Genomic DNA, 21,179 nt, shown 5'->3' with positions numbered 1-21,179 from the left:
CATTAGGTGCTATTGTAACGTAGAAAAGTTTTCGAGTTTAATCGAATGAATTCGATTTGGCTGAGGTCACCGGTGACCCCATGGCATCCAACGTGTTAAACACCTTCGGACACATTCATTCTTAAGGAGACACCGGAGCGCGTGCATTGTGCTAGCAACGAGAAAGGAGAATTAATCTGGCGTTGGGTGGTGTGTATGAGATAAAGAGATCCGGTGGGTATTACAATAAGGTCCCCTTGTACGATAAAATATGCGATTTATTGCGGCGTCTTACAGATATTAAATAACAATTATATTAAATAGGAGAGTTGTCTTTTTGTACATGCACACGAGGGATTCTCGCCCGGGGGAAGCGTCGCTTCCCGTCAACCCATCACGTGCAGGGGGCCGAACAGGTGGACAGCGGGGCAGTTCTCGTCAGGATTACCCAGGAATTGCGCGTACAGTTCTTGGTAGCGGGACAGGGTCAGGCCACCGCGCCTCCTGTCGTCGTCCTGCGAACAGAAACAAGATCGTGAAAATGGATATTCAGTTTAACACTTTGTCGTCCGGAGTGTTCTCGATTTTTCACTCTGCGACATTATTTCATTCGACGCGGAATCGGTTCGACCCTTGGAAAGCATGAAATGGTACTTTCGTATGATATATTAACAGTAGAACTAACAGGTGGGTCAAATTGACCCATTTCTAAACTTTTATTTTACTATTATTGGAAAAATAGATCCTTGTCTAAGGAATTATTGAAGAAATTGTTTTAGCAATATGCAAACCAAGTTTTGAGTGATGGGAGTCTTAATAGATGCTCTTTTGGGGTTTCTATACGGTTTTGAAAAGTCAACTTGGCTGCTTGGTAGTTCTAGTGTTAAGTCCCAAAACTTCATTTTATCAGTACATATGACCTCAAAGGGTTAACCCCTTGCTTTACAATGAAGTGTCAGAAGCCTAGATTTTAAATAGAATGGAACAAGCATGAACATCATTTGATCCCTATGAATTCAAATTTAATATTATTCTTCTATTATCAATTATTATACTTTGAAGCAAAGATTCATATAGAATATGCCTTTAAATCTATCATTCCTCTATTATCAATTATACTTTGAAGCAAAGAATAATATAAAATATGCCTTCAAATCTATTCTATTATCAATTATACTTTGAAGAAAAGATTGATATAGAATATGCCTTCAAATCTATTCTCAATAAATTATTCATAACAAAGTAGTTGTATAGATCACAGTTAAGAAATCAATCGTAAGGCAAGGGGTTAAAAGTTCCCTGAATCCGGAATTCTGGTCTGTCCGTGGACACACAACGTGTACATTGTTCGTATATCGTGCGGTTTATATTAAACGCGGTCTCTTAAATGGCACCGCGGTCCATAAACATTTTTAGTTGCTTGGGGCCGGTGTGTCCCGTGCCCGACGCGAGGCACAAGAGTTGGCAGACCGTCAAACCATTGTTTCCGAACGCGTCGAACGCGCAGAATTAGTACGGTCACTGTCGCGCGTTCGTTCCGCCGTTTCTCTCTCCGCCCGCGCCTCGTGAATGGTTCCGTGACACCGCACAACCGACTGTCTACGGTCTCCTGTTTGCCGCGTTGCGCTTGAAACTAGAGTGACCGAAGTACACACGTGGAATTCAATCTTGAAGCGTCATCTCTCCGTTATCGTGGAATCGTTCATAGGTGAAAGTGGCTAACTCCAGTTCTGGAATACTTTCAAATGACCAAAACGCTTGATTGGTTCACGCGTGTAATTTTATAAATTTTTCTACTCTTTTTCTGGAGTTAGTCACTGTATGAATGATTACAAAGAAGCTAAATACTCTGATCCATTGAGTTTAGAATTATTCACTTTGTTACAAGGTTTAATCGATAAGAATCGTATAAGAATTATATCAGTTCATTTCTGTCATCATAGAATTAGGGGATGAAAGAACTGGAGTTCTCTTAGCTAAAGGAAGTTAAATACTCTAATCCATTGATCTTATAATCATTCATCTTGTCACAAGTTTTAATCATTGAACTTGCTTAAGGTTGAATTAGTTTATTTCTGTACTATTGTTCTGATCATTGAGTTAGGGGATGAAAGAACTCGAGTCGTACTAGCTAAAGGCGAGGCGGAGAGTTCTTTCACTTGAACCCAATTTACTCGAAAGTTCTTGTGATAGGAAGGTCAGATGTAACTCTATCTATAGACGCGGAGGAAAGGTTGCATAGTTAGATGGTGGTAGGATTGCGCGAGCTTCGAATCCGTCACCCAAAGCTTTGAAAGTTTGTTCTGCTTACGTTGAGCAAGTGCTGGTAACATTCGTCCAGAAGGTTCACGTTGTCCACGGGGATCCTGGTGACGCAGTTGTACCGGAACTCGTCCGCAGCGATCACTCCGTCGTCTAAATAAACACAGCAGATTAGGGCAGTGGTTCTCAACCTATCGCATGCGAAATTATATCAAATTTAACAAATATTCTACGACGGTCTCTTAAACTAAACGATAACTTGTACATAAATCAAAGAACAAAACTATTCTATTTTGATAGAACGTTAAAGTTTGACATTGAATATTAAACTCCAGTTTCGCTGTGTCAAATCAACTGTAATTTAAGCGTCATGTTTTGCTGTATCAACTCAAGGTTGAAAGTTCAAAAACTGCAGAAAGGGGGAAAGGTTGAGGACTGCTGAATTGGTGGATTTTTCGGGAACAGGCCATACAATGGATCATTGAGATTTCTCGCGTACCGTTCATATCCACCAGTTTGAAGTGGCTGTCGATGAACATCTTCATTGCCTGTGGGAAGTCCCTGTATTGTCGTCCCACGCAGCTCCTCTGCACGGCGTCTTTGAACTCTTGGATGGTCACTATACCGTCCTGAACAAAAGACCTCGTTGTCAAATCGTACACAGACATTTCTCTCTTATAGAAATCAGGCTCGTGGATCTTCCAGCATTCTTGTTAACAGTTTAACTGATGGTCACCGGTGACCGGAGCTTCAAAATTGCTTGAATACAAATAGAACAAGAAGACTTGTCGAATAAAAATAGTAACATAAATGTTAACTGTACTGTGATGCCAAGTCATTAATCATTATTTCTAATGCCATTTATCATGAAAAAATGTGTATCGTTACACGAAACGTTCGAAATTCTCGTGGCAGTCAATCTTGAACATTCATTTTCTTGGTAACGTATCGAACTGAGTTTCATTGAAAATAGAGTAATCGTTACGAAGAATCTCGATTCTAGTTTCTGCACTCAAGAAGTGACTCAGTCATTTAATTCCATATAACAAAATTACAAAGTTATAATAATAAGTTTCGTACAATACATAAATACGTGAAATATTTCTATAAAACAGCTGTGCTTCTTAATTCATATATTTCTCATTAGTTCATTAGTTCTCATTGGTTAAGGAAACTTCCAATTGCATGGGAGTTTCGACAAGCGTTCACTTGACAGTCAAAGCGTTAAACGCTGTCAGCAGCTAGAAACGTGTTTATCACCTTGTTAAAGTCAGCGAGTTCTGCGATCTCGTCCCACAAGGACAGCATGATGTGGAGGTTCTCCTGGTACCGGTTGTAGCTGAACTCCCCCTTGCCCTCGATCAGGGTCATCTTGAGCGCCATGCACTCGAAATCGTGTTTCTCCACCATGCCATTGTTGTCCGTGTCTGAACACAACGCAGAAGAAATGTAGATTAACTTTCTGATAATCAACTCGATAAGCAGGCGAGTAGATAGCGGATCTGCATATCTTTATGCAATATGGAAACTCGAAGGTGCAACATTGCATGGAATGCACGCGATGCGAACGGACCTATTAAATATTCCACTTACATCATTTCCTGTAATGATGCGTTAGAGATCCAGTCTATTATAATCCCGTTTCTCTAGTTACATCTTTAACTCTTTACGATAACGAGCGAGACTCGCGACGAAGAATTCTAGATTAACCCTTTGCACTCAAAAGTTTTTCACTAGAAATATTTAATATTTTTCGATGAGATACATACGATGTTCTTTGAAACTAATTAACGAGGAAACATGTATAAATTAAGAAGGAAAGTTATATTATTTCAATATTCCATATATTGATGCATCGTATAAAGCTTAATATTATATATAACACTTTATAATTCTGCAAATCAAATCAAGTGACTGAGAGTCACCTCTCGAGTGCAAAGGGTTAATTGAAAACTTAATGTTTGCTATTACAATATTTTGCTGTTACCAACGTATTTCAAATGAAATTCCCACTTAACACTTTGACTGCCACGTCAATGGTGACACTATTTTTAACGTAATCTTGAAGTTTTTTTTGAAATTTTTTCAGTAACGTATCGAACGAAGTTTACTGAATGTATGAGATAGAAGGAAAGTAGTAAAGTCGTTACGAAGAATCTTGCCTCTAGTTTTTGATTATTAAGAGAATCGTTTTGGGAGTTTCGATTATTGCCAGTCACTGTTAAAGTAGAACAGACAATTTTGTCACATTTCTTGCAAATTGTCGATAGTCTATAACTAAATAATATGTCAAAGGAGTTAAAAGTTCGAGTTTCCATAAAGATCATCAATCTACCGATAAGAGACGCTTCGAATCCCGAGGAATCCGGTGTAGTCGTAACGTTAATCGATCGATTCGCAGCAATTTGCGGTCTAACGAGGGTTCCGCCGCGTCTGGACCAGCTCCAAGTGTTTCGGTTTCTGGCAGAATTCGCCGCTCGTTACCAAGTACACGACCCCTGCGCATCAATCCGTTTGAAATAGTATTTTCGACGCGCTGAGAGTCAATCACGGCGGAATCCCGTCTCACATGTCGCCCTTGAGGCTACCTTGATCCTTTACTTACTCTACGGAGACGCTCCGATCCGCCATCTTTAACGCTAGAACTTTCTAACCGAACACTTGAACCGTCTTCTCGTCATTCCCTTATGAAAGCTACAAGCGTCGATTTATTAAGATTCCAACTGGCTTGTGTTTCAGTTTAGGTACTCCTAAATCAGCTTCAGACGTTCGTTAGATGGTAATTGCAATGTTACTGGGAGATTTATTCTATGCAATTCCATTGCAGTTGTTAATGAGGAAGCTTTGGCTATATTAACACTAGATCTACGGAACGAGGCAATTTGATATGAATTTCATATTGAATTTAGTAAACATTATTTGGTAAATATTCGCTCGATTCTGACTGATTCAATTACGTGATTATAATTCCTAAAATCTTCAAATATTTCAGGTCTAAATTAATTCTTAGATATAAACGATCAATCTTTCTGGGAACGATAGAATAATCTACAATAAATGTAAATTTTGACTGATTCAATTACCTGATTACAGTTCCTAATAATACATCTTTAAACATTTCATTTCCTAGATCTAAACGATAAATCTCTCTGGGAACAATAGAGTAAACTACAATAAATGTAAATCTGTTAAAGTGTCTACCTTGACAGTAATTGAAAAGAAATTAGGAATTGCTCGTGTCGACGGTAGTTCTAGTGTTAATGAGATACTGGCATGTTACCTCGCGTTCACGCAATTCGCGCTGCACTCAAGCTACTACAGAATTAATAAGAATATTAATTACTGAACCGGTTCGTCCATCGAAACCTGGACATTCCAGAGACGATGGGAAAAGCTGAGCCATAAAACGAGTCGCAAGCTTAAATAGCCGTCCATTTCACATTTATTTGTTTATTCACTAGTGACAATCTAGATACCACGCAATATATTTTCTCACGATTCTTCGTGACTCGAACGAGTCAAAACAAACAAAGAAAACTGCGTTTCTGAGCGCGATTTGAAAACTAGTGTGCGGCAGTGGGTTAAATTTGGCTGCGACCAATTGCGGACGCTGCGACGGTTCGAAGTCAACCTAAATCCTAAACAAGCGTGACACCCTCTCGAGAGCAAGGGTGTCATCCTCGTGGCCAGGTAGGTGTTCACTGCTCTGACTCTTGTCCCTAATTCTACCGTTCAGTCTAGCGCAGCATCTCGAGTCAACCTAGATCCTAAATAACACTGGCAAACAAGAGCATCAAGGACCTTTTCCCTAGAGACACGCGTGCTGCGTGTTCCCGAAGCTTCTCATTCACTCTATCACGGCAACTCTGCTCAAAGGATTGGTACTAAGTTCTGAAAGTTTGTTTAAAGGATTGTCACTAAGTTGCTCTAAAACTTTGCTCAAAGGATTGTCACTAAGTTGCTTTGAAACTTTGCTCAAAGGATTGTCACTAAGTTGCTCTGAAAGTTGGCTCAAAGGATTGTCACTAATGAGTTGCTCTGAAGCTTTGCTCAAAGGATTGTCACTAAATTGCTCCGAAACTTCGCTCAAAGGATCGCCACTAATTTCCAGCAGGTACCTAAACTACACCAAAGCACAAATCATAAAACTGCCCCATAAGTTTCTTTCATAATCGCTTTCGTTCGCCAGTGGAAAAACTGCTGTCGCAGAAAGAAGACTCTAAGGTAGATCGTTACGTGACAAAAATGCATATACCAGTAAACCGAAACTTTTGGGACAACCTACGATGCTTTCAGCTTCCACGAGAAAAACAACCGAGGCGAAAAGGGGTCACTTCAGCCAGCTACTCACATCAGCTCCGGGACGGCTCAGCGGGAACGAGAGAGGCCCGCGGATCAAAGAGGGTTGCCAGGCAAAATACACGCGGACACCCAAGCAGCAGCAGTGTTATATTTGCGTGGTCGCACGCCTAAGCTAACCGGGAGGATCTACTAACCGTAGAGAAACCTTACAATGAAATCGACCCGATTGTCCCAGCTGTAGGCCATCCCTCCGAGGTACTCCTTGAACACCCTGCACCGATCGATTCTCTTTTGCTCTTCCTTGTTCTCCCTCTGTTCCTCCTTTCAGCTTCTCCTTCAGGACGATGTGGCAACCACGAGGATCGTCGAGCAGCTACTCTCGATTAACTACCCTAACGTAAGCCGAGAAGCGGATCCGCACGCGTCGTGACGAGGTGAAAGTGGCTCGAGAGGATGGTGGTTCCGCACTGAGACCGCCGCGAGACTACGCGAGTTCGGCCGGCTAAGTTTAGAGTACCCCGCCGAAGGGAAGGACAGGAGAGGACCGCTCGCTCCTCCGCGCCGGAGAGAAGGGGCCTCTCTCAGGTGTGTCACCGTGACACAGTCACCGAACCCGCCGGAAACCGATTATTCGCTTTCGCCGGCTCCGTACGGTGCCCTCTATCTTAGCCGTGACACCCTTGCTCTTTCTTTTGCGAGGACTCGACCGTGGCGACTTTCTGAATGGTAGGCTAGGTAGATCCTTCGGTATGGGAACTCTAAGGGGCAACGTAGAATGCAGACGATACGGTTAAATCTATGAAATATTCTACTGACATCGTTCTATGATAGATTCATTAGAAGGGACTCTGGTCTACTGTAATTCCATTTCTCTAGTTGTGTCATTAACCCTTTGCGGTCTGAAGTGCTCTGGTTTCTCACTTTGAGTCATTGAAATGTTACCTTTAAATGGTACAATTGTACCATTACAGGTACAGATAAATATTACAGATAAATATAGAAGAAATTGTTAAAACAGGTAGAGGTTGCAATAAAATTGAATGACATAGGACTGCTAAGGGTTAACCCCATACAATGATTTGATGATGATTTAACAGTAGAACTACCGAGCATTTAATACGATTAATGTGTAATGCGTATAAAAATTGTAACAGTAGATTATTGTCATTTGTTGACATTCATTATAGTATTCGAATGAAGTTATTTATTTTCAAGACATAATCATTGCGAAACAAAAAGAAAACCAGTCATTTTGACTGGTAGTTCTAGTGTTAACGATGAAGATTTCTAGATTAATTTAACGGAACTGAGTGTTATTCATTTCCGCAATTATTTCCATATCGCCAACGTGTTGTCTTCGAGTGAAATTTCCACTGAACATTTTGATTGCCACGTTACCCGAATACGGCGACTTTTGTCTTTCTATTTAGAGTGGTTTGCAATCTTTATGCTACGCTTCCTTGAACATTCTTTAGCGGCTCTTTATCTTTTAACAGGATTTCTGTAGGTATCAGGAGACAGCTTTGGAATGTTTAAGTTAAAATTGTTTTCTGAGTTCGGTCGTGTATTCTGAACTGACTATTCGAGATGAGATTATAGGAAATGAACAGATTTCTGTTGGAGACAGATGATTCAACTGGGAGGATTGAGGACAGTAAAGTAGGACTTTGTTTATACAGAATTCTTGGAAGCTGAAGTGATTCGAGTGACTGAATTATTCTGATGACTGTACAGTTTGATATTTATTACCTTTATTGTGATATCAGACACTTTTGTATAACAGCAAAGAGATTGAAGGATGATAGAACGATTCTGTTTATATTTCATAGTATTTTGATAGTAAGTCTCATTTATTTAACACCAGAACTACTGATCATTTAAACTTTTTACATATTAAGACTTCAGTTGAGTTGTACTTCAGTTTTGCTATTACAGAATTAGTTTCGTTAATCATCTTCCAAGAAGCCTCTCCATCTTCTCAGTAATAGTAAACGAAATCAGAAATAAGTCTGGTAGTTCTAGCGTTAATGGTGCATCCGTTCACTCCAGCGTTCCAACGTTTAGAGCTCAGCATCCCAAGGATCTCCGGGAACCGTGCTTCCCCTAGAACCCATAAACGTTCATTTACAAACGGTCCTCTCCTCGCACAGTAAAACGCGAATCCACGAACTCGCCCGGCGATCCACCGATATTATGAGTTTGTATTTCATTGTGCAACAGGCCGCAGCCTGTACATTTATAGAGAGCCAGATACTGTGGTAAATTACTTTGACGCGAACAATTTTAGAATTCGGTGTTGTAGCGAGAGTTATAACAGCCGAGAAGAGAACTCGACGGAATACAAACTGTGCGCTCACCGCGTGGCAATTATGCACAATCATGAACCACCTTTTAGGGGTTCACATCAGTGTCGCCAAGGAATCCTGAGATCTAGGTGCAGCCTTTGGATTTGATCTGGATTAATAATGAAGTATTCAGTTTGCGTGTTACCAGATGAATTTAATCATTTCTCAGAGAAACATGTTAGTAATTGCAAAAGAAGAATCTAAGGGTTGAGAATTTAATTTGTTCTAGAGTTTCAATGTAAAAGAATTAGTACACTGTGACAGATACATTAGAGATCTTCGAGTTCCTGTAACTTTCTAATAAAAGGTCGTAGAACATTTCACCTGGACTCATTATAAAGTCTGAGGCTTCTACTTTCGCCTTCCGTAAGTGATTTTTTTCTAGCGTATCTGTACCTTATATAACCGGTGGAAAAGTAAACATACTTTTTTACTTGCAGAGTTTTACACTTGAACCCTTGTAACTTGACACTAGAACTACCAGAGAGGTCAAAACGACACATTCTTGACTGCTTCTTTTTACTATGATTAAGAATGTAATAGATATTTCTCTGAGAAATTATTACAGAAATTGATTCAACGATAGGCAAACTGAATTGTAAATCAATAGAAATCTCAATAGTAGCACTGTTGGAGTTTCCATAGAAAAATGTCAAAATTCTATTGAGGAAAAATGATTAGACTAAGAAAATAATTTTAAGATACAATTTCAATTTATTCCCAATAACGATTATACAATGAAGTATAGAAAATGTCCAAAATTCCATTGAGGAAAAATTAGACTCAGAAACTAATTTTAAAAGATCTTTTGACACCTTCGGCAGTTCCAGTGCTAAGAAGTCTCAGAAGACCCATGCAGGATTCATTGTAAGGCTTGAAGCCTCCAGACGACAACTCGCAGAAGACAATGCAGGAATCTCGCAGCAACAATGCAGCGGCCGCCACGAAAGGCCGAGCGAGCGATCCTCCCCAGTGTCCTTTTTCCCTCGGCCGGCGTGTATTTTCGTTGCGGGTAAGCGCTCTCCCATATTTTTCCGCGTCCCCGTACTTCATTCTAATTTTGATCCTTTCAGGAACCCGAGAACGTTCATTTCCCGGCCGCGGTAGATGCTAATGGCCCCGCGGGCCGCGTTCACTTGGCCGACCGCCTGCACGGAGCCGCGGATCGCACAAGAAACGCAAAAGCAACCACGCCCCCGTGCGAGCGCACGCGAGAGGAACGCTCTCTCCTCCCGCTCGTCGTTCTCCTCGCCGACCAACAAATCAAGTCGTTTTTCGACGCCGGTTAATTAACTGACGAGCTGTCGTCGCTCGCTCCTAATTACTTGGTCACCGACGCGTCCTTATCGCTAAGACCGTTATTAACACTGAAACTGCCTGTTTGAAATAGTTTTATAGAAACTACATGCGTGTACTTGTTAACACTAGAAGTATCAGATGCTTAAGCTGACTGAAATATTTGTATAGAAACTACAAGGGTGTATTTATTGACACTAGAGCTACTAGATACTTAAGTTGACTGAAATATTTTTGTGGAAACTACAAGCGTTTATTTGCTGACACTAGAACTACCAGATACTTAGGCTGTTTGAAATATTTTTATAAAAACTACAAGCGTGTATTTATTGACACTAGAGCTACTAGACACTTAAGGTGACTGAAATATTTTTATAGAAACTACAAGCGTGTACTTATTAACACAAAAACTACAGCAACTGGAGAGACTAGTGTAATTTCTCAGGAAAATTGGAACGATACATTTCTTGAGATTCGAAGGGCCTCTTATTCTCATCTTTGTACGGATTTTAGTTGAAGTTACACATATCCCAATTCCATATTTTAATTTCAATTAAAAATTTATGTTGTATAGTCGAACATCTGTTTCTCTAGGCACTATGGAATAACGTGTAGAACGAGGCACCATAATCTATCGTTAAGATGTTATCTAATTTATATCTGAGTTTAGGTGTTACCAAGCCGACTTGTTTAATAATTTCTCAAGGAAGCATCTTGTGTCTTTCTGATGACTGTAAAGGAGGGAAACAGGAAATGGGTCATCCTGGCCCATCTGGTAGTTCTAGCGTTAAATGCAGCGTCGGCGAATGTGGAGCGAGAAGAGAAATGAAATTATGTAATGGCAGACTGAGAATGAAATCGAAGGTAAACAAGCGCGAGTACTCTAGCGCAGACAGGGAAGCAGGAAATGATACAGGCGGTTTCATAATGACACTGAGAGATTTGTTGGGGAATCTTTGGCCGGCGTTGATTCTAGAAAGATTATCCGGATCGCCTACAGTCTACGCTGTGTTCATATTTTTTTATATTTTTAGACATTTCACGTTGTCATCGTGCGTCAACTTATACACAAGCTAATACACGAGGAACGAGAATGCTCGCTGAACGTGCTGCCAGAATATCAATTCGGAAGCATAAAATGTCTCGTATATTCGAATCGCAAGAGGTAACAACGGAGATCAGAGTATCAATCTAATTGTTTGAGGACAAGCGTCGTCAAAGTTGCAATCGAAGAATTTCCTATAGAATGAACAAACGAGAAACCATCACAGGATTTTCTTATTTACTAATAATTAACATTAGGCTTACGGAATGCGTTAATCCCATATATACTGAATTTTATAAACATTATTTGGTAAGTGTTTATGTTGATTTCAATTGCTGCAACAACACGAATATATATCTTACCTATTTATTTTTAACCTGCTAACAGTAAAGATTCAAACGAACAAACATCAATCTCTATAGGAACAGCAGTATAAATTATACAAGTGCATAAACCTATTAATCCTTTGCACTCGAGAGGTGACTCTCAGTCTTGATTTGTTACAGTAAAACTATGAAGTTGAATATTTAGTATTTTAGATTAAACTTTGTACTGCTATAGGAAATATTTAAATCAAATAAGATGTTAAATATTTCCAGTGAAACGCTTTCGAGTGTAAAGGGTTAGTCTCAATAGATGCACTCTTCAAGTTTCTACAGAAAAGTTTCAAAAAGTCAATTCAACTACTCAATAGTTCTAGTGCTAAGTTAACTTCAAAAAATATTGTCTTTGTCTAGGTAAAAAATATTAAGTATTTCTTTATAAAGTATTAAAACTTTCTAACGCTTGCAACCCCTGTTCACAAAGGTTTCCCGAGTTCGCCAGTGAAAGAAGCGACCGCGCGTCTCTAGGAATCAAGAAGAAACTGGGGAGCGTCGACCGTGACATTGATTTCGCTGTGAGACCAATGTTCAAGGCCAGCGCGACGCGCCGCTACGGAGCACAGGTTCTCCGGAGACCAGAGGAGCCGAGGACGCCGTTAAATATACCTGCGGACCGGCCGTGGACCCATCTGGAACGGATTAAAGCGCCGCGTCGACGAAAATTACTGCGCGGCGATTACGAGCCTCGACCTTCTGAAATCCCCGGCAACGCGGCCTGTTTTCTCGCGAACCGAACGTCTAAACAGGGACCGGGGAACAGTGTCTATTGTAAAATACCAATTTTACGCGATTGCATCAGCCGGTCCGTTTGGCGCTCGCCGGACACTGACGGCTCCTCTCCTCTCGCGGCCGGGAGAAGCGATTTCCACGGATACCGGCCGGTCCCCCCGTTGCGTCTCGCCCTCCGCTACGTCACGCGGGGAACTTTCCTCGGCGACAGTGCCGGCTGTCGGGCAGGCAACGTGCTTCCGGTTCGTCGCCTCCGTTGCGTCCCTTCGACGAGAATTATTGTGGTACGACATACTTAACGCGTTCAGTGCCACGTGTACTATATATGGTACAATTTCTGTGAGAAAATATTTATAACGAAATTTTGATTGTATTTTGATTATGAATTGTATTGAGTTTTTAAAGAGAATGTTATATTCGAGTTTTTGGGAATTTATATTTTGATGTTTCTTTATGTTCTCGGTGCTTTGTAATGTATACTGTTATTCTTGACCATGTGTCTCTTGAAAATATTTTCTTAGGGACATTGGCGTGTAATGTATGTGGTACATGTGGCATTGAACGTGTTGAGGGAGCATTTCATGTAGTATTATTAGAAGTCAGGAGTAATTATAGGAATTATGATTCGAAATTATTGATAATTGTTAAGTGTAATTTTACTATAGACTTGGATACTAAGGTATGCAAGATAAATAATATTAGGAGTAATTATCTTAACAATTATCAATGATTTAAAGTCATAATTTCTATGGCTGCCTTTTACCATAGCCTCAGATACCAATGTCTCCATGATAACCAGTATCAGGAGTAATTATACTCAATAATTACCACTAATTACCAATAATGTCAGATCATAGTTCCTATGGCAGCATTTCACCATATCCAAGATAACAAATGTCAAGATTAATTATACTCAACAATTACCAATGATTTAAACTCAAACTCTATGACAGGCTTTCAAATAACAGCGTTAATAACCGTGACAGAGAGCACCAGAAAAATAGAGGACCCCGTCGGCGAGTTCATTAGCGCCCAACGGAAACTTTCGAAAGATAAAATTCAAACTCGTTCGCGAATCGACTGCGGGAGCAATTCCGTTCCACCGGGACGGAAACGATGAAATCCCGCGGTTTCCTTGCGCACCGTCGCGCGAAGTTTTCCGCGCGGCGACGGGCCGCGACGTTGTCGTCGACGGTCACGCGAGTCCCCGTCGACCGGCCGATCCAGATTTCCCCGATCGGCGGTCAGTGAAAATGAACGGCTGCGGAAGATAGCCGGGCAAAGGCGAATGCTCATCATATAAGGCACGCTGCTGGAGGGAGGTGTCAGTTGGAAAGTGCCAGCTCTCGCACGAGGAACGAGAAACGGAAGGTTTCGCTCGGCTATCGAACATGGGGCCGACGCTGCGCTCGTTGATCCTCGTCGCGATCGCGTTTTCCGGTGAGTCCCGTCGCGCATCCCTCGCACGCGTGTGCGATTAACCCTTTGCGGACGAAGATTCTTTGAAATACAAGTAACATCCAGTGGATGAAGCGAAACTATATATCGATTGCTTAAATAGAAACAAGAGGAAGCGCACTGATCTCTTGCTGTTCGAGTGATTCAGTCATTTGTTTGCGACTTAATCTTTGAAACATGGCAATTTCATTCTGTCGAAATGTTGAAGGGTTAATCCTTTGGACAAATATCTACGTTACGACGAGATCAAACTTTGATGTTTGTAATAGCAAGTTGCGAGCGAATGATTTAACACGTTGAATGCTATGGGGATCACTGATGACTCCCAACCAAATCAAATTAAATATCAAATTGTATGGTTTCTAGTTCGATATCTAATTTAGCAGAATCTGCGAAAGGTTTTGGATACTTTAGAGGATCTTCGTTCGCAAAGGGTTAACACGTGGCACCATTTACGGTACACGCGGAATTTTTGTTGTGACATGTGTCAAAAAATAGTGGTACACTAAAAAAGATCATCTAAAATACACTAAAAAAACTCTATAAGCAAGATATAACCGCAATTTCTGTGATACGGAATGTCAAACAATCAGTCTTTCAAAGTCTCTCAAAGTGCGTTCCTAATACAGAGTGATCGAGAGAAAGATACAAAAGAAATTCACAGTGCAAAGAGTTGACACTAAAACTACCGAGCAGTTACATCGACTTCTTGAAATTCTTCCGTAGAAACTCCAAGAATGCACCTATAGAAAATTCAAATAGATCAACACTAGAACTACCGAGCATTTAATACGATTAACATGCATTTCCTATAAAAATTGTAACAACAGATTATTTCCAGTTTCTGCAGGCATTCATTATAGTACTGAAATGAACCTATTCATTTTCAAAATCATTTCGAATATTCAATGCTCCGAAGATATCAGTAATTGCTAAACAAACAAATCGAAACCAGTCATTTTGACTGGTAGTTCTGTTAACAATTCATCTCGAGTATTTCTACATCAATTTCTCCAACCATTTCTCAGAGACATCAATCTTCTCAACAATTATAAAAAGAAGGAATCAAGAATGGTAGTTTTAGCGTCAACCAACGAACTAGGGAGAGAAAAGGTAGACCAAAAAATAAGTGTCGCTGCGTGCATTTCAGCGGTCAAAGAAGCGGAAGTCCGCAGAGGACATTCGCTATGCGTGTTACCGTGACTGCAGGACGCGTCTGTTCCGTCTCTTTTTGCGTTTCTTTTTGCGAGCCGGTGAAAACATCGGGGATTTCTCTCGAGCCGATTATCCCGACGAAAGGGATCGTGAAAGTCTCAGTGTCGGGAGAGAGACGTTTACGAGCGAGCGGTTCCTCTGAGCTAGTCCAGCCAGCGACGGCCATTCAGAAGCTTCCGAAAATAACGGTTTCGAACTGTTGCGTATCGGTTCCCGATGAAACGGTTCTGGCCAACTGAAATAGCTGTAATTGTTGTTAAGTATATTGTTTCTGTGTCGGCTCTGTAACTGTTGCTCTTCGGCTCTGCGTTTCTGCCTGTGGACGCGTAACATAGGCGGTTGAGAAATTTAATTATGTGTTAGCTTGTAACGCGTGGAACGTCTTATTTTAGTTGATTAGTACTTTGCGTTCTGTTTTAACGAGAAATATTTAATGTTTTGGAATTGACCTTGTTTCGCTTGATCTAAATTCATCTCTCGTGTTCGCTGGATTTGTCGCTGAGATTTTCAACTTTTTAAACATTCTAGTCTGTGAAACTAGTAATAATGACGAATGACAGTTTCAAAAGATTTATTAATGCTAGAACGCCGGATCTTTATAGAAATGGAATGAAAGAGCTAGAAACTAATTGGAGAATGTATTTATGAAAGAAACTGATTGCTACAGAGTCGGTGTTCGTTTGAAGCTAGTTCTGCGAGTCGGCTATTTCATATGTTACAATCTGATACAGGCTATAATGACTATACTTTGTAACTGATACATCGTTATTTTAGGATTGCAAAGTCTATTACACATGTATATTACGCAGAGGCGAGCTACAGCTGAAATGAAAATAGTAGAATCGATGCAACACGTGTTGCATTGGTTCCGAGGAGCCGACAGGAGCCTATTCATCCTTTGCACTCGATAATATTTGATGTAATAAGCTATTTTGTAATAGCATTTTTGTGGTAACATTTTTTCTGATGAAGTATCGATAACATTATTTGCAACTAAGCTACAGAATAATCTTGCATGAACTAAGAGACAGAAGTATTCTATTTTTGTTTCACGTATTGATACATTAGAAAATTTATAATAGAATTTTCAATTGTACAATCTTACTCTATTGAATCAAACAGTAAGAAAAATTTTACACAGATTAAGAGACAGAACTATTCTATTTTTGTTTCACATATTGATACATTAGAAAATTTATAATAGAATTTTCAATTGTACAATCTTACTCTATTGAATCATAGCGACCATTAGTCGCTCAAGTGCAAAGGGTTAACAATGGCCCCTCTATTTCCGTTCCCCAACGAAGAACCGGAACCGAAATGCCAACCGTTCGCAACCCCTGGCTAGGACGCTCCTCTCTATGTCGAAGTTGGAGCGGACACGGGCCACGCACCGGGTGGCTCGTATCTTATTTAGCGTTTTCTGTAGCGGCCAGTCGCGCGACGAAGATAGCCGGACCTGGCAGAGGAACCGCGCGGATCGATTCCGTTTTTGTGTTGTATTTCAGGTTTGGCCGCACGGGGGAAAGAGAAATCGGCGGCGGGGACGCCGTGTATCGACGATCACAAGTTCTATCGGAATCCGAACGCGCCGGCCCGCGATGTCTGGTCGCCAGCCGAGTGCGCCAAGTATTATCTTTGCTTGGGTAATTGCCTCGTAATCGCGCTCCACTTTCATCTTGATCGTCTCCCTCGACTTCCCTTCCTTGATTGGCTAATCTCTGCCCGCAGAGAACGAGGTGTTCGAGTTCCGGTGCTCGCAGGGGTTGCTGTTCGACGTGTCCAGGCAGATATGCGACTTCAAGGCGAACGTTGACAACTGCGACGTCACCTCCGGTACGTGGATGCTTGGAGAACTTAGGCGTCTTTGTAGCTTGATGATTAGTCGTGTAATGATTTATTGTATGCTGATGTCTTTTCACTTGTCTGACGTTTGATATGTTGGAGAATTTAGCGTTAGTGAGACAGACTTCAAAGCGATGCGTTGAATATAAACATGCGATAAAGGACACATCAGTTTCATGATTTTTAATCTTTACTTTTAATTACGTTTCGCCACTTTCGTCAATACTTGTTCGAACTTAGATATCCAAGAGATTGGTTTACAATAGGATACTGTGGTAATCTTATAAAAATAAGTACAAACGATGGGAATGGACTAGTTTCACAGACTGAATGTAATTAACAAAATTGAAGGTTTATTTCTTTAAAGATGATCAAAGTGGTGATTTACATCGTGTTTGGACTTATTTTAATAGGAACAATCTTAGCAATCTGGATTGCATCGCTTTGAAGTCTCGCGCTGACTGTTATATGGATTCTCTGACTTTGTTAAACTGTGCTCTGTGTCCTCTTACTATATTCGCCCCTTCAGTTGGATGGAGTGAAAAGTATAAATAGTAGTGGTACAAGAGGATAGAGGTGGAAAAATAAAGATGGAGGTCTGTAATGAAAATATAATACATATAATAAATAAAATATGATATTATGTCACGGTATAAGTAATGGGATACAAAGATCAGCATGAGATGATTGGAAATTGGTTTGAAACGTTACAGAGACCCAGTCACCAATATCTATAATGAAAATATAATACATATAATAAATAAAATATAATATTATGTAACGGTATAAGTAATGGAATGCAAAGATCAGTATGAGATGATTGGAAAGTGGTTTGAAACGTTACAGAGACCCAGTCACCAAGATCTATAATAAGAATATATTAAATACAATAGATAGAATATATTATGTAACGGTATAAGTAATGGTATGTAAAGGTCAACATAAGATGATTGGGAATTGGTTTGAAACGTTACAGAGACCCAGCCACCTAGGCCGCTCCTCGAGAAAGGTGACTGCGAAGAGAAGCACTTTGCCTGCGGCGATGGCACCTGCTTCCCAGCCGGCTACTTCTGCGACGGAAGCGTCGATTGTCCTGACGGGTCGGACGAAGGCTGGTGCGGTAAGAAATTTCGGAGTAAATGAGTTATTATCTCCTCATCCAAGATCATCAAAAAATCTAGTGACCTAATCCATAGACGTCCGGAACGATCCAAACGGAGCGCCTCCCTGTGACCCAAAGAAATGCCAGCTGCCGGATTGCTGGTGTTCCGAGGACGGTACACTAATTCCAGGCAACTTGACGGCGACGGCTGTCCCGCAGATGATAACGATCACCTTCGACGACGCGGTCAATGCAGAGAATTTTGAGCTGTACTCTAGTAAGCACGCGGTGTTCTACAAGTAGATATCTACTTAGATATCCAGTGTGTGTTTTGAAGGAGCAAAGCTGTCTAGTTAACACGTTGAACGCCATGGGGGTCACCGATGACCCCCACCTAAACCGAATTACTATAGTTCTTTAGAACTAACAAGAGAAATGTTTCATTTAAACTCAAGAACTGAATGACGTTTATATTTGTTAAACCACATTAGACATCTTCTCCGCGGGTCTGACACGATATTGTAAAGCAAGTGGTTAAACATATATTATAAATAATGCTACCTGATGCGGTGACATTCAGCTAGATGAACGTGCAGTAATAATTCAATCAAATGATTCATATCTTCTCCATTCTGTATTTTGTCCTACAAAATCCTGCGGCGTTCAACGTGTTAATTAGTCGAATAAAATTCGGTCGTCCTACTCTCTCACACGTCAGAGAAAGCTGATCTTATCTGATCGCCGGTGTCGCTTCGCAGAGATATTTTCGGAAGACAGGAAAAATCCCAACGGGTGTCCGGCACGAGGGACTTTCTACATCAGCCACCAGTACACCAATTACAGGGACGTGCAATATTTGTGGAACGTCGGGCACGAGATTGCGGCGCATTCCGTCACGTGAGTGTTCGTTTTTCAGCGGCGGATAGAATTCGCCCGGTGGTTAGCTTAATTAAAATGTGCAGGCACCGGGGACCTGAAGACTGGTGGGCCAAGAACGCGACTATAGAGGACTGGTTCGACGAGATGGTCGGCGTGGCGAATATCATCAACAAGTTCGCTGCGGTCCGGCTGAAAGACATCAAAGGTAACTCGATGACTGTAACACTAGAACTACCAGGTAGTCAAACTCCCTTTTTTGTCTATAAAAACAGAGAGTCTATCGAGACTTCGCTTGGTTTACAGTTGGCATATTGCTAAATCAGTTTCTTTAATGATCTGTCAGATCGTTTGATCGTGTTACCTTGTCGATAATTGAAAAAATAAGAATGGGTCGTTTCAGCTGGGTAGTCTAGTGTTGAAACGTCCTTGAGAATTGATGCATGTTGGTACTTGAGAATCCTTGAACGTTGGACAGGTCTAAGAGCACCGTTCCTACGCGTCGGTTGGAACCGCCAATTTTTAATGATGTCGGAATTCGGGTTCGTGTACGACTCCTCGATGCTGGCTCCTTTCTCTGATCCGCCGTTGTGGCCGTACACGCTGGACCACAAGGCACCGCACGATTGCGTGGGTACCGAGCAGCTTTGCCCAACTCGCGCGTATCCAGGTCTCTGGGAACTACCATTAAATCAACTTTTGGCAGGTGTACGTAGCCATGGCCGGCCCGTTGCGCAATGGTAGTCTTGTTTAAACGGCCCGCTGAAAATATCGTACAGGGCCTGCGGCGCAATAACAATGAAATACAGTTAATTGTTTGTGCGTTAGGAGTACAGTTGCACAAGGCTGGACTCGTGCACGTCGGAGCTCTCGCCGGAGGACGTTTACAAAATTCTGATGCTGAACTTCAAGAGGCATTACCTTAGCAATCGCGCACCGTTCGGGTTGCACCTTCACTCTTCGTGGTTTCAGAACTCCATGTACTTTTACGCTTTCACGGTTAGCTGTTTGTTTTCCGTATGATCACTTCGTTTCACTTTTTGGATGTTACTGTTTTCTACTCTGTGGTTTGTAGAAATTCATGGACGATGTCCTCAAATTGAACGATGTGTACTTTGTGACGAGTCATCAAGTAATCGAGTGGATGCGCAGTCCAACACCGTTGAGCGAGATCCAGAGGCTGTGGCAATGCGGCTCGCGTCAACTCCAGGCGTACGAAGTCGCCTGCGATTTACCTAGTAGTTGTAAATTACCGAGCAGAGTGTTGAAGTCGTACCGGTACCTGCACACCTGTTTCGAGTGTCCCAAAGAGTATCCATGGTTAAGGAACGAGTTCGGTTTAGAGTGAGTCCCGCGGGGGCGTCCAGTTACATTGCCATGTTTAAATTATGCCTGTACTTTACGCGGGAGAATGGAGTTATTTATTCGTAAAAGACTTGCACGCGTATCTTCTAAGAAAAACATATCTATTTACTGTATAAGTTTACATAGATCACATGTCAAATAAATTACGTCCATTTCCATTACAAAAAGTTTTCTGCCGTTGCGTCGTGTGGATCCAAGTGTCCGCAAGATTATGTTCCTTTAAATGCTAAAAACCTTAATTAATGGAGGAGTGGATTCGATTAACCTTCTTGCTGTATGAAAGGGTTCTGAATGGACTCCATTCCATCCACTGGACAAATAAGTACCACAGACGTGCCCCTGCACACGACCAGACCTAACATACGGGTGTCCTGATTCAGCTTGTAGGGATCATCAGGATCTAACAACAGAAATAGGTGTGTAAGGAAATGCAGATCTTCAATGTGATACAATATTTTCGCTGAATTACCCCTGAGATATTCCGTGGTGTTATCCAGCACCAGATTCAAAAGAGGATCGTATCCCTTCAATATCCCAGCAGCCTCTCTCCCTCCCGCGAATTTCACCCTAATGTTCTTCTCCAAATATTTAGACAGGTCGAGAATACTTTCCTTCCTTTTCTTCTCTTTGGGCTCCCCATGAGCATTCTGTTGCTACAAGAAACACAAAAGGTTGAGCACAGATTTGAGGTTACGTCGTCGCTGCAACAAACGTTTACCTGTTTTGGCACCTGCAAAAAGAAACGTACCGGTCAGACGATTGAATTCGCTTTGAAAAAAATACCAGAAACACTCCCCCGTATACTCACAGACATGGTTTATTATTCCAGAGAACAGGAACGTCGCGTTACCGAGCCAGCACACAAACAAGTCGCATTTTAAATCAGCGCTCGATTTCTAGGTTAGCCTCGCGCCCGACTCTTTCGAAATATCGATACTCGACGCTTTCCCGCGCTTTCCATTCTCGTTCCAAGTTCA

At 41.4% G+C, this 21,179-nt stretch overlaps 3 protein-coding genes and 2 long non-coding RNA genes across 9 annotated transcripts; 2 read left to right on the top strand and 3 right to left on the bottom strand.

The window, feature by feature from the left end:
* Nucleotides 1–236: 236 nt before the first annotated feature.
* Nucleotides 237–6,899, bottom strand: Scp1 (Sarcoplasmic calcium-binding protein 1). 2 transcript variants are annotated; one of them, XM_031979669.2, is made up of 5 exons: nucleotides 6,754–6,899; nucleotides 3,502–3,668; nucleotides 2,741–2,870; nucleotides 2,291–2,394; nucleotides 237–494 (listed from the first exon to the last, which is right to left on the bottom strand). In XM_031979669.2, exons 2-5 carry the CDS (start codon nucleotides 3,649–3,651, stop codon nucleotides 366–368), a joined length of 513 nt encoding a protein of 170 aa, XP_031835529.1. In that variant the 5' UTR covers nucleotides 3,652–3,668; nucleotides 6,754–6,899; the 3' UTR covers nucleotides 237–365. The 2 variants fall into 2 exon arrangements, with proteins under 2 accessions (XP_031835529.1, XP_031835528.1); XM_031979668.2 differs by having other exon boundaries at nucleotides 6,738–6,889.
* LOC116428261 (uncharacterized) lies at nucleotides 5,809–6,720 on the top strand. Its single transcript, XR_004235225.2, has 4 exons — nucleotides 5,809–5,931; nucleotides 6,151–6,355; nucleotides 6,431–6,465; nucleotides 6,538–6,720. It is a non-coding gene; the product is annotated as an uncharacterized LOC116428261 (long non-coding RNA).
* A 5,593-nt stretch (nucleotides 6,900–12,492) lies between the features above and the next one.
* ChLD3 (Chitin and LDLR binding deacetylase 3) lies at nucleotides 12,493–20,369 on the top strand. 3 transcript variants are annotated; one of them, XM_031979650.2, is made up of 11 exons: nucleotides 12,493–12,625; nucleotides 13,295–13,781; nucleotides 16,523–16,660; nucleotides 16,746–16,850; nucleotides 17,836–17,979; nucleotides 18,056–18,238; nucleotides 18,720–18,858; nucleotides 18,924–19,045; nucleotides 19,316–19,545; nucleotides 19,666–19,836; nucleotides 19,913–20,369. In XM_031979650.2, exons 2-11 carry the CDS (start codon nucleotides 13,733–13,735, stop codon nucleotides 20,183–20,185), a joined length of 1,554 nt encoding a protein of 517 aa, XP_031835510.1. In that variant the 5' UTR covers nucleotides 12,493–12,625; nucleotides 13,295–13,732; the 3' UTR covers nucleotides 20,186–20,369. The 3 variants fall into 3 exon arrangements, with proteins under 3 accessions (XP_031835510.1, XP_076222667.1, XP_031835509.1); XM_031979649.2 differs by having other exon boundaries at nucleotides 12,503–12,625; nucleotides 13,328–13,781; XM_076366552.1 differs by lacking the exon at nucleotides 16,523–16,660.
* On the bottom strand, nucleotides 16,525–19,188 carry LOC143174419 (uncharacterized). Its single transcript, XR_012998345.1, has 3 exons — nucleotides 18,665–19,188; nucleotides 18,045–18,254; nucleotides 16,525–17,971 (listed from the first exon to the last, which is right to left on the bottom strand). It is a non-coding gene; the product is annotated as an uncharacterized LOC143174419 (long non-coding RNA).
* On the bottom strand, nucleotides 20,285–21,178 carry LSm7 (U6 snRNA-associated Sm-like protein LSm7). Of its 2 annotated transcripts, XM_031979671.2 has the most exons (4): nucleotides 21,011–21,178; nucleotides 20,921–20,932; nucleotides 20,672–20,855; nucleotides 20,285–20,602 (listed from the first exon to the last, which is right to left on the bottom strand). In XM_031979671.2, the coding sequence occupies exons 1-4, from the start codon at nucleotides 21,014–21,016 to the stop codon at nucleotides 20,463–20,465; spliced, it is 342 nt and encodes a 113-aa protein (XP_031835531.1). In that variant the 5' UTR covers nucleotides 21,017–21,178; the 3' UTR covers nucleotides 20,285–20,462. The 2 variants fall into 2 exon arrangements, with proteins under 2 accessions (XP_031835531.1, XP_076222669.1); XM_076366554.1 differs by lacking the exon at nucleotides 20,921–20,932 and having other exon boundaries at nucleotides 21,011–21,174.
* Nucleotide 21,179: the final 1 nt, after the last annotated feature.

This window comes from Nomia melanderi, chromosome 4 (assembly GCF_051020985.1).
Source record: "Nomia melanderi isolate GNS246 chromosome 4, iyNomMela1, whole genome shotgun sequence".
Lineage (NCBI taxonomy): Eukaryota > Metazoa > Arthropoda > Insecta > Hymenoptera > Halictidae > Nomia > Nomia melanderi.
Note: the sequence above shows the minus strand (reverse complement) of the source record. Positions and strands in the feature narration are given on the sequence as shown.